Below are 15,951 nucleotides of genomic sequence, written 5' to 3'. Positions count from 1 at the left end.
TAAAAGAGGCAGAGAAAGAAATATAAACTTTTTATTTCTTTCCCCATCTTTTCAGCAGGAGATTCCACCTCTGCAGACCCTCTGCTCCCCGAACAGTATGTGGCAGTAACAGACTATGAGAAACAGGAGAGCACTGAGATCAGCCTGCAAGTGGGTCAAGTTGTGGAGGTCATTGAGAAAAATGAATCTGGCAAGTTCTATATATATATCTATTTAATGTAATAATAATAATTATTATTTTAACCTTTAAAAAATACATTTTCAGAGAAAAGCTCATTTACATCTGTAAATGCAGTTATACGTTTTGCTGACATGTAATAATTTCTGCTGTCAGAAAATGTCAGTTTTTCATGCAGTTCTGCTGAAGGAGCTTAAGATCGCAGTCATTTCTGACAGTGTGTTTGTATTCTGCTCATTCAGGGTGGTGGTTTGTGTGCTCAGAAGATGCTCAGGGTTGGGTCCCTGCCACCTGCCTTGAGGCGCAGGATGACCCTGATGACTTCTCTCTTCCAGGGGAAGAAGGTATAATTGCTTTAACAAGTTCAACAATCTCACAAAGAGACCTCTTCAAAGTTCTTCTTCTCAAGCACTGCAATATGTCCAAATTATTTGTGATCCAATTAATTAAGGAGAACAAGTAAGGGTCAAACTGTAGATTTAACAAATTTTAATGATCAGTTGGTCATTATTGTTCAATTTAAAAAGTGAATGTTATGAGGAAAAATATGCTTTTGTAAAATGTTGAATAAATGTGTACGGAAAGTTGCATGGGAATTGCCATTTAAAAGCCCATTAATTAGGATTGAACAATGACTTTTTTAACTTAACAATACTGTACAAATAGAAAGAGTTCAGTTACTCTAAGCAAGGAATAGTAGTCAGCCAGCATGCAAATTACAGATCATACTGCAAGACTTTTCAAGCTAGAAAAAATTAACTGAACATTAATAACCAACTTTATAGAAAAGGCCAACAATGTACAACATCCACAAACACTGACATGTTTACAGATTTATTGATTTAAGGTAGGAAAACAGTTTATTGATAGATAAACAAGTGGAGTAGACCAGAGACAAATTGGTCACAAACATATTTTTGTCCGTTTAAAAATAAATAAATAAATAAAAATTGAATCAACACTGTATTAGAGTTAAAATTAACAGTAAAAGCAAGGACAAATTATTTAGGTTTTAAGATGATGGTTGTATCAATATAAATTCATTATACATTCAATTTTGATCATAAAATGTTACATCAGCAAAGACTGACTGATGGGATTGAACTTCTCGCAAATTATTTCCTTAATAAAGCTTTGCAGCGGGTTGTTTTATATGTGCTTGGTGATTTAGCTAGGTTTAAAGGAAGCCACTCCTGACACGCTGAAATCTGTTGATGTCAGCTCAACATCTGTCTTTAACCCAGTAATGTTGCTCTGTAGTACAGTACTGTGCAGCAGCATGGGAAAATAGCAACCCACCGTTAAAATATTACATTACTGTAGAAATTGTAATATCAAATTGCAAAGAAATGGTCCAAACTTGCATTGCAGTGTTTTAAGAAAATTCAACACATTTCAACTGTGAGGCATTTGCTGGTGAAAGGGTAAAAGAAAAAACAAGTTACTGCATCTGTGCTGATAGGGCTTTAATTTAAAATGAAAACGTCATCCAGACAACATACTATTTGTAATACTCACTTCCTATTTTGCCCTACTTACTGTGCTGGGATGTCAGTGCCTCGGAGGTTCTGGTCACTGCCAAGGCACGTGGGTCGTCGCAGAACTTTAGGGGATCTATTCAGCACAGGCTTTGGGCAAGGTGGAGCGCACGCCTTTCTTTTCCCTCCTATCCTGATTGTGTTTGTGTGTGATTGTGCAAACACAACAGTGTAAATGCTTGTTCATGTTTATGCATGCTTGTATGTTGCATGAGGGATCCAGGCATGTAAATAAAATACCACGCATGCAATGTTAATTGTGCCCTAGTGTTATAAAAATGTAGTTTATGTGTGAAATGGATAAACAAAATAACAGCCATATAAATTATCCAGTAATACAATTTTATTGTATACTGACTATAGATGTATTGTGAATATTTGCAGCATATACAATGGCTTTAGTAGAAATAATGCACTGCTTCTGTAACAAGTTTGTCTTGTTCTAGTCACTAATTTCAAAGAGGTACAAGTGTTTTGTGTTGTCCATTTGTTTCTTCATTCCACAAGATGCTGCTCACCCCTTGCCTTATTAAATAAGTTGGATAATACATGAAAAACTTATTCCTACAGTGTCCTCAATCATAAAATGATGATTAAAATGTGACTTTCTTGCCATCTCATCATTAGGTTAATATTTTAGGTGCATTTTAACAATAATAAATGCTCATAATAACAGCATTCCCAATGATCTTTTTAAAATCCAAGTCTGTTAAACCGGTTGCTTTGCCTCCCAGCTTTTACCCTGTAACATTGATTTGTGCTACCCCTGTACACAGTAAATTAAATATTAAATTATGCATCCTTACGTTTAACACGTCTGTGTTTTTGTTTTAATATAGAAGAGAAGTATTCTGTGATCTACCCGTACGCTGCCAGGGATCAGGATGAGATTGATCTCGAGAGAGGAATGATTGTCGAGGTCATTCAGAAGAATTTGGAAGGCTGGTGGAAGATCAGGTAATTAAACCTGTGACATCCTGCAAGTTAATATATATTGGTCTTTCTTTGCAGGGGTCCAACAAGCCAATCAAAATAGTTTAGATAGCAAAATAAAGAAACAATTAAATTCTTACATAAGTTTATACTTAAATATCCAATAAAACCAAAATATCCAAATAAATAAAAAATAAAAAAATCACAATATTTATATAAAAAAGGAGGGCAAAATTACATATTTATAATGTCAAAAAGGCTGTGTGTGTTTAGTGCATCTTTGTTAAAGCCACTTATGGTACCTATCTATCCATTCAGATACCAGGGCCGTGAGGGCTGGGCCCCAGCTTCGTATCTAAAGAAGGCTGATATCCAGAGCCAGCGGCAGTCAGCAGGTGCTCCTGCTCATGCCAGTACGAACGACCTGGAAGCTTTTTCCAAACAGAACCAGCAAAATAATGCAGCAAAGGATAATCGAGACAACAGCCAGAAAGAAAACAGACTTTCTCTTTTCTCCGAAAACAGCAAAAGCAGTGAGTAAATTTAATCAACGATGCCGCTTTTGATTTTGTGCCCTAATTATATGAACAACTTTCTTACATTTGACAATTCCTTCATTGTTGTAAGTAAGGTATTCATTTACTTTAGGCTACAGTTTTATTTTATCACCCAAGATGCAGGCTGTTGCACACCAACAGCCTGTTTTATGGGATTTTTTTTTTTTGGTTCCACTTGCTGACACATTTTTTTTCCTTCACAGAGGTGGGATTAAGACACAGACCTCCTCCCCGCAGAGACCTTACCATTGTAAGATGTTAACAGCACTAATTGTGCGACTCAAAGAAATTTCTTATAGTTGTTTTTTTTTTTTCTAATTAATCTAACATTTGTGTTTCTTTCCCACACAGCCACGTGGTACAAACTTACCCAAGCCACCCATTCCCCCTCAGGTTGAGGAAGAATATTACACCATAGCAGACTTTCAGACCACCATCCCTGATGGTATTAGCTTCCATGCTGGAATCAAAGTTGAGGTAGGTCTGGCATAGCCTAAAACTATATTACAATAAAAAATAAAAATTATATTACAATATATTATGAAAGTATTTGCATTATTTATATCAGTTTCAAAAGTCCAAATATTTGTATTTTTTACTATTCTCCCTAATAGGTGATTGAGAAGAATGCAAGTGGTTGGTGGTATATCCAAATAGATGACAAAGAGGGCTGGGCACCTGCCACTTTTATTGATAAATACAAGAAGACCAGTAACGCGTTGCGACCCAATTTCCTGGCTCCGTTGCCCAATGAGATGGAAAAGTTGAGATTGGAGGATGGTGATTCTTCGAATGCTTCAGGAACAGATGACATGTGGTCCAAACCTTTACCAGACGAACCAATTACAGCCCCTGAGTCCTGTGCCCGCCCTAAGCTTAGAGACTGGAAGTCCAGTGCCACCAAGGGGATCTCTGCCTTCTCTGGGCCATTGCCACCAGCCCCAGCAGCCCCTCCGGCTGAGGAGAAACCAGCTCTTCCACCTCGAAGGGAGTCTATCAACAAGAGTTTTGAGTTGGAGGTGGCAGAGAAACCAAAATCTGATCATTCCAAGATTTTGCCTCCAAAACCTCCAGCACCAGGGGTCATCATGCCTATTGTTGGACCCAAGACATCCCCCTTCAAACCAGACAAACCACCAGAGATCAAGAAAGATGATAAGAACAAAGCTCTTCCCCTTCGGAATGAAATGGGTCTTGAATGTGGCCACAAGATTTCTGCCAAAGAGGTGAAGAAGTTTAATCTGAAACCTGTACCGAAGCATCCACCAAAACCTAAAGCAGAATGTCAAGAAGACAAACCAGAATCTGCTTCCCCTCCAGCATTTATAAAGGCCAAGCCAGTGGTAAGACCTAAACCTATTCCAGCTGCCAAACCAGATCCACCAGCAGATGACAACAAAGTGGACATTAGCAACCTGAGAAGCAAGTTAAGGCCATCCAAACCTACAGATCCGAGTTCTGCATCAGCTGAGGTAAACCCTCAAAATGATATTTCAACAGCAGGAAATAATTCTCACCCAAGTGTGTCCCCTAGCTCCTCACCTACCCATATTCCTTCTATTATTAATGGTAAACACTCCAACGAGCCAAAACTACCCCCAAAACACACAAATGGTTTCAGCCAGGAAAGATCATCACCCCCTGCAAAACCAGCTGTACCTCCCCACAAAGAACCACCTCAGAGACCTCCTGCCATGGCCCCAAAAAGACCACCTCCTCCAAAGAAAACAGATCCGTCAAGCCCAACCGAACCCAAATCTTCCTCCCAGGAAATCCCCAAGCCTGGACCTCCACAGCTTAGCCGACCTCCTCCCCCAAAACCTAAAGGGTTTATTCAGCCACCTTCAAGCAAAGAGAAAGAGGAGTCCACGGTGAATAAAGCCCCAATTCCTCCCAAGCCCCAGCTGAAGCCTGGACCACCAAAAGACAAGCTTCCACCTTTACTCAAGGATTCAAGTAAGGATGAGCTCTATCTAGCTGTGGCAGACTTTGAAGGGGATGATCAAACATCCAGCTTCAAGGTGGGTACAGTGTTTGAGGTTCTTGAAAAAAACAGCAGTGGTTGGTGGTTCTGTAAAAACGTAGGAGAAGAAGTTGAGGCCTGGATCCCTTCGAACTACCTGAGCAAAAAACCTTAAGTTGTATAAATGCTCTAAAATAAATTCATATGGGAAAAATGTAGTCAAACAAATAAACAAAAAAAAACTAGTTTCTTATTATATATGTTGTGTTCCATTTACCTCTAAAGTTGGATCTGGGAATGATATCACACCCAAATGTTGTTTCTGTTGGAAGTTAGAAAATCAGTAGAATTTGCTGATTATTGTGAGTTATCAGACTAACTACAATTTGCAATACAAGTACCAAACAATGTCATTTTCAGCATTTTATGCTTTCAAACACTGCAGTAATGTGTTTACTAACAGAGGTTGTACAGTATGATGTTAGTGACTGATAAATGTAAAACAAACTGGCAAGAAGTGTAGACAAACAGTTTATTTATCCTGCTATCAACACTTTTTGTGTATGTGACAACCATATTGGATTTTGAAGTCTGGAACCTCTGAACTTCCTAGTCAGGTTTATGACTTTAGAAGGTGTTACAGTTGAATTTTATGACTTGAAACTCAAGAGTACAAATGGAATACACCAAAAGTTTATTTATAGGTATCTTTTTTTCTTTTTTACTTTTTTAAAGTTTTTTTATGGGTTTTTTTTTCTGTTTAAGTGTTTTACCAACCAACTGAACCAGCAATAATGTTACATTTTTTAAAAAAAATTTATTTACATACTTTAGGTTTTTTTATTTAGAAACTGTAAGGAATCTTACTTGCTTTTGTGGCTATATGTCAGTCACAGCCAGTGTCCATTTTGCTATTTCTCAGGCCAGACACTAGAACTGCAGTCAATGTATCTATGCCTTTTATATTATGGTGCCTCAAAATATATGCAAAGTGCATATTAAACTGTATGCAGCTGTAGACTAAGTCATTGCAATCATCTTCACATCAAGACTTATCCTATTGCAGGTTTAGATGTTCAAATATTGCTATTCTCTTCAAAGCAGTAGGAAAAATAATTCTAAATCCTGTAAAAGCTGCATATGAACTTATTGAGGATATTTATTGACTTCATGTGGGCTTTCACTTACCATAAAATTTAACTTTAAGATATATATTTGCTTTGTATTAATGCAGTCTGCTACTTTAGAAAGCTGCATTTGAGTTTTCTGCAATCAGTGTTTTTCCTTATTGACTATAATCAGTGATGATAGCAGTGATTCTTACCGGATGTGCACTTTCAGTCAGTTCAGGTGAGGTAAGAAATGTTTGCACACCCTAAAAGGAGGGGGAAATGCAGCAATGCATTTTATTATTTACCATCCATTTTATTTGCCATAGAACTTGTTTACTTCATTGTGACAACATATTCAAATCAGTCCTCACTTTGTAAAGATGAGACTAAAAAACAATCTAAACTAAGTCAGTGAAGAAGCGTTGAGTTGAAGTAGTTTTAACACAAACAGGTCATTTCATCTCTGGAAATGGGATTTGTGAAATGTGAATCACAGGAGCACTCTGAATATGAAAATTGAAGATTTACGTTGATCCGTACAATGATTTACAGTATTGTAAGTGTGCAAATGCTTGTTAACAGAGGTTTGGTGCTCAATTTACAAAGTGATGATCATTATATAAAAATATTTTACATCAATGCTTGACTGGTCTCAAGCATAGTCAGTATAGCAGATTATTTTTATTGTACAGTAATGAGTCATATCTTAACTGTTGTCTTTGGTCCATCCAGTAATTTTTTTTTTCCTTTCAAGTACTGAATGGTTTGGATTTGGAATAAAACATTTGATTGGTTAATTCACTGAGATTAGGTTCTTATTGTAGTTATCAAGGATTTTATCTGTGGCATGAAGTGAAAAGTAGATCACTTAAAAACATTTTGTCAAGCAACTGGTTGCTTTTTCTTTTAATCTAGAAGCTTTAAATTTGCTTATACAAATGAAAAACCTTGACAAGGCTAAAAGCTGTAACGTTGACCCTGTTCTGCTTCTAGTTGCTATCTTTCACCACTTTTAAACCATATTTTAGACAGAGATGACAGTATGTAACTTAGTGGGGGGAAAATACACAGACTTTTTTTGTTCAAATGTATTTTGTGGCAAAAAGCAAGAGGGTATGGTACACTGCAAGAAGAAACATACCAACTAGTCATTTCAGTATTGTAATGGTTTTTACTTTTTTGCCATGTACTTTGGATTACACTGAGTGTGCTTTTGCTTAGTCAATAAAAAAAGATTTTTCTTTTAAGATACTCGTCTTAATTTGCAACTGTTTTTGTTTGTTCTGACAAACTTCTAGTTTTCAATTAATAAATCAGTTTCTTTTTAAGTCTGTGGAATGGTTTGGATCAATGAATTTCTTCCCTGTTGTAGATAGTGTTTGGAACAACCTCAGTTTGGAGAAAGTTTATCTGCTGCTGCTATTCACACTTTAATTTGATGTAAATAACCATGTAATGCAATTTTGAGGGGTTCTCATGAACCCCTATAATGTATTTCTTTTTTTAGATTACAGCCATTTTAAGACATTAGCAAGTTTGAGCAGGGCTGAGATCAAAGTGGATTGCTGCTAACTCACCAGGTCACCAAAATTAAACTATTTCTCCAAATTGAGGTTGTTATTCTATCTACAGCAAGTAGATTATTTATTCTTCTATGGTTAATCCTGTGGAGTATTTCAAAAATGTATCTCTAAAAAGCAAGGGGCAATAAAAGCAAAAATAAAATGCCTGTCAGTTTTCTTAAAGATCTTGCTTTTCTCTGGCTGGGTCCTTTACATCAGGATGAGAATACCAAATAGTTTTAAGTATTTGATTGGTTTACTTCTGTCTGCATCATGTTTTCTAATTATTTTTATTTTATTTAAGAATAGCCCAAAAGTCTTTTCTAACATGTTTAAAAAGGGAGGAAAAAAAAACAATCCAGTAATTAGAAAAAATTGCATTTTATTGAAGTTATTTACATCAGTGGTTCCTTCTGGTACGAACTCATTCATACTCACATCCCCTCCACACATATATTATTATGTAAACTGAGGCACCGAGGAAGACATAGGTAAAGCCTTTAAACATGACAACAAAAAAAAAAAAAGAAATGTTCCTTATTTTAATTAAATACTTCTCAGAGAGAAAGTGAGTGATCAGGCTGTACCTGAGTTGATGCAAGTCTTCAGGCCAAACTGCTCTCAACTCTCTACTTCTCTCATTTGACAGGGGAACAAGTTTCTGTTAAGGATTAAACATTGAGATGTATCTTACAGCAGACTCAATAGTTGCACACCTTTTAAAAAAATGTATAGGTTTGTTCCAAATGTAAAATTAAGGAGAAAAAAATATCACAATTAGTTTGGAAGACTTTTAAGTTATGTTTAAAGTATTCTTTGTTAAAGGTCACATTTTTAAAATTATTTAATTATATTTTTAGACCATTATCTCTCTCAGTGCAAAGGAAAGCAAAATTTAAGAAAAATAAACCTCTAAGCCTAGCAGAGACATAATATTGCACTTTGGTTAACAGGCAGTTCATTTACTGCACTTGACATAATAATTTTAAATCACTCGTACAACATGAACAGTATTACACTTTGGCTTTGTCAGTTCCCATCCAGTGTGACTGATTATACAGTAAAAAAAGAAAGAAACATCCACATAACAGAATCTTCCCTTGTTAATAAGACAATAATGCAAAATAATCATTGGAAAAAAAGAAAAGAAACCTCATCCCTCATCTGAAAAGTAACAATAACATAAAAAAATAAAGCCCATCCTTCATACTATGGGTGTAAGACAAAGGAAAAATATATATAATTAAAACTTACAGCGTCATTCTCAATGTTTCATACCATTAAAAATAAATAGTTGGCAGCTATGTAACATGCAGCTGATGGATAAACTGAGTCAAACCAAACAGAGCAGAATGAGGGGAGTCAGCAAATCGTGTTTGGAGTAAACAAAAAGAGCTTAATTGCTTGCTTACCAGCACTTGTGCTAAAATTTCCTGGCTGTGCAATTATTCTAAGTATAATGTGTATTTTTTTTCCTAAATACACACTGAAACATAATTTGGCATTGTCTGCTCATCCAAACATGACTGCATCCTGTCATTGTCATGTTTACCTCGGGAGCAATAAGCAAGTTTGAGCAGGAAAAAAAAAAAAAATGCATTAAGAAGCTGTATGGGCGCAGAAATTCAGCAATCTTATTGTGTAGTTATTTTAAAGAGAAGCCTTCAAACAAGTTAAAAACAAGAATTAAAACAAATATTCACTAAAAATGTAGAAATCCAACTGAAGCACAGGTGTTCTGCCATTAAAAAGAAAAAAAAAAACAAAAAAACAGGCAGCAGGCATCTAGAACACACACACCTGTACGTGTGCGTGTGTGTATGTGCTGTGGGTAGAAAATTTTGTGCATCGTAGCATTTGTGCTTAAATGGTCGAGGAGTCAAAGTAAGGCACAAACTTGGAGAGTCTCTGGGTAGAGCTGGGGTCTGAATAATCACAGCTCTCACTCATCCTGAAGAAAGCCTCCTGGTCTTTTTTCTTCACATCAAGCTCATATTCAATAGCCTGGAGCAGTGGAGACAAAAATGTTTACTGTTATTTCACTGAGTTTGGTTATGCATGTATACTACAGTCAAAAGATGGTTGAATGGAAATCAGTTTCTGCATGCAGCATAAAAAGGGACAGTGTTTATTTTTGTGCAATATTCTATATGAACTTAAAAGACAGTCTTGTTACTAACATTTATCTGACACCACTATGATCCAAGTTTGACTACAGCCTATATTGTTACCATAGTATTTTGGATAAACAATTTTGTTTGATAAAAAAGCTAATTTGAAAGAAACATTGAAGTTGATGCAGAGCTTAAAGTCTAGTCTTGTTATGCTCAAGTTTATCAATGAGTTTTTTTACTTAATAGAGGCAAGCTAATACATTTTTTTTTATTGAGGCTTTTCATGACAGTTTACAAAAAGCCAAATTAAGCTTTAGATTCTTATAAATAAATAATAAGTAGTTATTGTGCAGTTATTTATTGGACTGTAAACACTTAAAAACCCATTAATAAGCAGTTACAGTACAATAGATATAGAAGGCAGTAATGATCAGTTTCTAGCCAAATAGTAAGCCAGTATTTATCTGTATTCTCAGTTATACTCATCATTTATGTACCTGCACATAAGCACTGGGAGTGTTTTTATATACAAAGTTTGTTTTGGCATGAAAAGTTAAAGACGTCAAGCACGCACCGTCTTTCTGATCCTCAGCTCATCCTTCCACTCCTTCATCAGCTGGTTATGTTTCTCGTCCAGTTGCTTGAGCCTCTGCGTCTCATTCTCAAGCAGCATGTGGCACTTTTCATTCTGAAGGACAAAAGAAAAAAAAAAAGTGTTGACAACAGCAGGCTATTTCTACAACAGCATGCCTTCTATTTCGACCAAAAGGTCTCAAGGCACATTCCAGAATATCCACAGTAACATGCCAAACAGAAGAGCTTTGACCGTCACTCACCTGCAGCTGCTGCAGCTCTCTGATGTTACTGTCACATTGTCCAATCAGCTCTCTCATCTGGTTTTCATGTTTTTGCTGCTGATACTGCCTTTCGGCCTTTTGTCGTTTTTCCTCCTGCTGAGAGAACTGAAGAGCCACACAAGGAGTGAGTTACTAAATAAATAAACCTAATGTCAAATTATAGGGAAAAAAAAAAACATTCATCCAACCTCTTTGATCCTCTTTCTGTCCTCTGAAGAGCTGCCTGTTGAGTTGATGCGGAGGCTCTTCTTGAACATGGCCATACGTGTTTTTGCCTCGTTGCGCTGAATCTTGGGCAGTCGGTTCTTCTCCTGCTGCTGCCGTGATTTCAGGATCTCAATCATTCGCTGATTGTAGCGCTGCATCTGTTCGGTCTCCTGTAGAAGCACAGAAAACAGAAGAAATTAACCTGTGCCTGGCAAACACAGCCAAAGAGAATTCCTGTGAATCACACTTGATTTTACCAGTTGGTATTATGATTTACATCATACACAATTGCCTTTGAAAGATGAGTGCAGGGAGCTCCAGTTTACCTTCTCGTGTTTTTTCAGAAGTAAATGCCTCTGGAGGAAGTACTGATCCTTCATCTGCTGCTTTATTAACTGGTGCTTCTCATAAAGTTGGTTCTCCTCCATGCTCCATGACGCAGCCTCACGAGCTAATCAGTTACCCAAATGCAAAATGTGAATAATCTCATATATTGCCACACAAAAAAGGGTCAGGCTGGCAACAAAAAAGCTAGAGTGTCAAGACAGTAGTTTAGTGATATGCAGATACTGTACCTCTGATAAATTCTTGCTTCCTATTGAGGCATTCCCTCTCCATTTCTGCAATATCCCTCTTGTTGTTTGCGATCATCGTCTTCAGCGTTTCGTTCAGGTACTCCTTCTGAGCTGCTAAAAATTTCTCCTCCTGAAGCACAACAAAGAAGAAGATGAGAATAGAGAGAGTAGGTGGAAGTCAAACAAGTAAATATATAGACAGGAGTTTTGTGTTGAGGGGCCCTAAAACTGCAGAATGGAATATGCTGGGCAGATTTAGGGGAAGTTGGTTTAAAAAGACCATGAGCCCAAATGCACATTGATCAGTCAACAAACCTGTTTTGTTTTGTCTTCTTGGAAAGAAGACATCTTCTGTTTCAAGGTCTCTTTCCGCTGATTTCGAGGCATCTTATCAATTGAATGTTTCATCTTAAAAGAAAAAAATACATATTTCAGGTGAGAACTTTTTATATCTTTTCATGCTCTGCAGTTCGTCACCATTTACTGACAACGTCAAGAGTAAAAAACGCATGGCTTATTACACACAGTTTCAAATATACCTCTTTCTTCTTCTGTTTTAACTGTTCCAGGAACTTGTGGTAGTCTCTCTCCTGCTCTGCTTTGATGCGCTTTGTCTCTTCCTTGAGTTTAACATTGTGGTCTGCCTCCATTTTCTCAATAGTTTGCTTATGATTCTTCTCCATGGTCTCTAGCTCTGTGTCATACTGCTTCTTTTTGGCCTAAGACACACCCACAGGAAAAAATAGCATCAAAAACCTTAGAATCAAATTTAGAAAACGAAACTCTGAAAGACCTATGTGTTGTAAAATATGTGGTTGAGAAACTCATATGGGTAAGAAATTCAAACTACAGGCTCCAAAGTAACCTCAACAAATTTCTTATACCAACTCACATTTATTTCCTGGTCGAAGCGTTTTTGCATTTGTTCTTTCTGTGATTCCAGTTTGGCATGCAGATCAGCCTGATTCCGTTGCTCTTCCTTCTGCAGCAAACGGAGCTCACGCAGCTCCTGCCGTCTAAACACGCACACAAAACACGTTTCAAGACATTCACCTATGTGCGTCAACATTTCCAAGAAGCAAATCTACCGATAATCATTTATCTTAAAGTTCATACTGATACGTTTAGGTGTCAAGACATTGAACAGGGATCTTTTATTTGTGAAAAAGGTTTTAGGGGAAATATCAGTGCATGTTGGTGCTCTATACACACACACATGTAATATGTAGTGTTTTCTTTGCAGTGTTTTTGTAAAGTTAGGACGTCAAAGTAGCATCTAATTTGGTCACATTTAGGCTCTCAGGTAGGTTTTTACAAGTTCATGCCTGCTGACTTACTGAAGTCATGCATGCAGTTTATATGCTCACCACTAGATGGTGCAGGTGTGTTTAGGACTCCTTTGCCAGAAGTGTAGCAGTCTACTGAGCTCCCCCCCCCTCAATAAAAGTTATTTGTTTTTTTCTCTAATTTCATAGAAGTGTTCCTAAATAAGACAAATAAAAAGGAACTTTCAACAGCTTGCTTGTCAAACTGCAGTCATGTGCTCAGAAATTAAGAGTTGCTTACAATCCTTACTTAAAGAGAATTTAGAAAATAATATTTTTTTGAAACTTGAAAAGCATTCACAACAAACTGTGTGTGTGGCATTCTGTGTGTGTGTGTGTGTGTGTGTGTGTGTAGGTGTGTAGGTGTGTGGGTGACAGACAGATGGGTACCGCTTAATTCATATATTTAAATTTGTGCACAATATATTCGATATCAGCAGGTACGTGGATAGATACCTCAGGAATCTCATCTCCTCATCTTTCTTCTCATCATCCCGAATAATCTTGGAGGTGGTCACACTCACTTCCACACCGTCAACAACAAACTTCCTTGTCCGCTTTAGAGTCTTGCTGGAAAAGGCCTGATTGACAGAGAGGAATAAAGTCCTGCGGTTCAGACATGCGTTTGCTTGCACCTTTGGTACATGCATACATTTTTCCAGCTATCAATTTCCATCCTACACACAAGTTTATTCATTTATTAATGTAACTCAGCCAATGGATTTAAATACCTGGCAATATACTAAAATATGTAAGATAAATAAAGCCTCGTCTTTTTCAACTTCTTAAGAAACTTGAAACATAATTTAGGATAAACCTTTAGCTTTTAATGTAATTACTGACTTTGTGTCTGTAAGTTTTAAAAGTATATAATATTGTGTGTCTCAACAAAATGTTAATGTAAGGTGAGTATTACTACTTAAAAAGAAAGCACACCTAAGTTGTATCAAGTCAGACCCTGTTAAGCTTTAAGTATCATTTGTCTAATTTTTTCTGCAGCTTCATCTTAAAAATCTCTTCAACTGAGTTTTTAATTCTTTCTTTTTTTCATGTGGAAAGAATCTGCTATGGGTGTATGTGCTCTGACAGATTAATTTTCCTGTTGGTCAAGTTCTTGTCTAACAAGCAGCAAATAATTTCTATCAACACTGCAGGAAGTAACTAAAAATAACAAGTCATCTACTAAAGGTAACTTTTTCCCCCCTTTGCTTAAACCCATATTTCTCTGAGAGAACCAAAGAACTAGTCTTTGTGATTTTAGGCTTCAGATTTTAACTAAACAAACCTGGATGCAAAATTATAAGAACGTGAGAGTACTAGTCTAAAGATGCCATCCTATATTTGCAATGAAAGGTTAATGAGTCATAAAGTGACCCCACCTTGTGGTTTAACAGAAACTGTTGTCATGACAAACTGACCATGTGTTGCTTACAGTATGTTGCCATGTGTCAAAGATAGAATACTCAACAGACACTGGTTAGCTCCAACTTTAATTGTCAGATTTCCCAGGGCACATAAATAATTTGCATACAATAACACCTAAAAGTCTTAAGCAACCTATATTTCTTTAAGTTCTACTTTCATGGAACTACACACTGTTCTTGCAGTCTTCAAATGGTAATGATTAATATTGTGTCATGTTTTCTTTCTTTAAAAAAAATGTATTGGAACCTTGTCTGCATTTTACTAATTTTTGATCTATTCCTTACATTCGATTATTTCTAGCAGATTTTTTTATGTTTGCTGAGCTACCTAACATACTATGAATCATTCAATTATAAAAAAGGCAACTAACTGAAGAATCAAACCAATGTTGTTCATATACACATGAACAACTTGGCAAATAACTAAATTTAAAATGGCTCTCATAGCAGACTGTTACCAAACATAGTTAATTCTTATTTTTGTTGTCTGATATCTGATAAATACCAAAAATAATTGACAGAAAATAGTACATTAAGTACGGCAACTAAATGATTACCAAAGGTCATAGCTAGATACTCCACATGGTCATCTTTAGCATCCCTTGGGTCCTGTGTTAGGTCTCTGCATGAGTATATTTTTTGTTTGTTTCTTAAAAACACAACATATTGTTGTCTAATGTAGTTAGTTTTATAAATTTTTGTCTTCTATTCTCCACTTGTTTCCTCAGATTCTTTTTTTCAGGAAACATCATGGTGAAGTAAAAGTAGCCACTGCTCCAAAGAAAACTTTGAAACACTTGTTAAAAATCAATTTGAACAGTGTGTAGCTCTTTGAGAGCAAAACAAAAAGACAGAGAGCTAGTTGGTTGGTTTGAGATCCATTTTACAGTACTGTGTGAGGACTAGCAAAAGGAAAACGAACTATCGGAGAGAAGCTTTTCCACACAGACAGCCAAAGTGCTTTGTTACAGCTACTGTCCACTGTCAGCTGAGCAAACAGTCTCCTGTGAGACTCCTGTAATAAATGACAGCTACTGAATGCTGCTATTGCACCTTTCTCGGTTGTATTATTTATCCTCTACCACAGCAAACACATTTTTATTAACAACAAAAAAAAAAAACGCACTCAAATTTCTCCTGTGTCATAAAGTACATACTGACATCATTCTCCAAGGATCAGTTAACTAATGTTCCCTTGTCCATGAATTTCTTGGTTTTCAATATCTATCCATTCCAAACTGATGCTTTAAATCAGTAAATATGAGAATAAAACACACTCACAAAACCAAAACCCAGTAGGACAGATTCCAAGGCTAAGCAGGCTGTTTTAATAAAAATTAAAAGGGCCACAAATGGACTTTACTTCATGCACTTAGTCGGATTTGAATCACAGTCTGTCACTTTGCTTCCTGAAACTACTGAGTGACAATGAGCTGAATAGAAACTTCTATTCACAACAGTGAATGAGTGACTGTGCCCACACAAAGGGCACCATTGGTCCCGATGAATGGAACATGTTACATATTTGGCTTCTCTGTCTTCCATTCCTCATTACTGTCAGGGACAAATTGTTGAGCTAAAATAAATTGATTTCTGTATTTTAGAT

General features: G+C 36.5%; 2 protein-coding genes across 5 annotated transcripts in view; one reads left to right on the top strand and one right to left on the bottom strand.

Annotated features, from left to right (window-relative positions):
* sh3pxd2b (SH3 and PX domains 2B) overlaps positions 1-8,968 on the top strand; it is a 31,878-nt gene extending 22,910 nt beyond the window's left edge. For 2 of the 4 annotated variants that reach the window (XM_037979212.1, XM_037979213.1), the window contains 7 exons: positions 59-190; positions 421-522; positions 2,556-2,673; positions 2,968-3,182; positions 3,410-3,456; positions 3,558-3,683; positions 3,821-8,968. In XM_037979212.1, the coding sequence (XP_037835140.1) occupies positions 59-190; positions 421-522; positions 2,556-2,673; positions 2,968-3,182; positions 3,410-3,456; positions 3,558-3,683; positions 3,821-5,344 (2,264 nt within the window). In that variant the 3' untranslated portion in view covers positions 5,345-8,968. Of the gene's footprint in view, positions 1-55; positions 191-420; positions 523-2,555; positions 2,674-2,967; positions 3,183-3,409; positions 3,457-3,557; positions 3,684-3,820 lie in introns of all 4 variants that reach the window. The other 2 variants (XM_017421392.3, XM_017421393.3) reach the window with 1 other exon arrangement.
* stk10 (serine/threonine kinase 10) overlaps positions 8,209-15,951 on the bottom strand; it is a 34,946-nt gene continuing 27,203 nt past the window's right edge. Inside the window, exons 11-20 of the mRNA XM_017421397.3 lie at positions 13,378-13,502; positions 12,489-12,612; positions 12,136-12,315; positions 11,912-12,004; positions 11,597-11,726; positions 11,348-11,472; positions 11,003-11,191; positions 10,794-10,919; positions 10,532-10,645; positions 8,209-9,847 (exon numbers count right to left, since the gene is read on the bottom strand). Of these exons, the coding sequence (XP_017276886.1) occupies positions 9,707-9,847; positions 10,532-10,645; positions 10,794-10,919; positions 11,003-11,191; positions 11,348-11,472; positions 11,597-11,726; positions 11,912-12,004; positions 12,136-12,315; positions 12,489-12,612; positions 13,378-13,502 (1,347 nt within the window). The 3' untranslated portion in view covers positions 8,209-9,706. The remainder of the gene's footprint in view (positions 9,848-10,531; positions 10,646-10,793; positions 10,920-11,002; positions 11,192-11,347; positions 11,473-11,596; positions 11,727-11,911; positions 12,005-12,135; positions 12,316-12,488; positions 12,613-13,377; positions 13,503-15,951) is intronic.

Source organism: Kryptolebias marmoratus, linkage group LG13, assembly GCF_001649575.2.
Source record: "Kryptolebias marmoratus isolate JLee-2015 linkage group LG13, ASM164957v2, whole genome shotgun sequence".
NCBI lineage: Eukaryota > Metazoa > Chordata > Actinopteri > Cyprinodontiformes > Rivulidae > Kryptolebias > Kryptolebias marmoratus.
The sequence above is the reverse complement of the archived record's forward strand: the minus strand, read 5'-3'. Positions and strand labels throughout refer to the sequence as shown.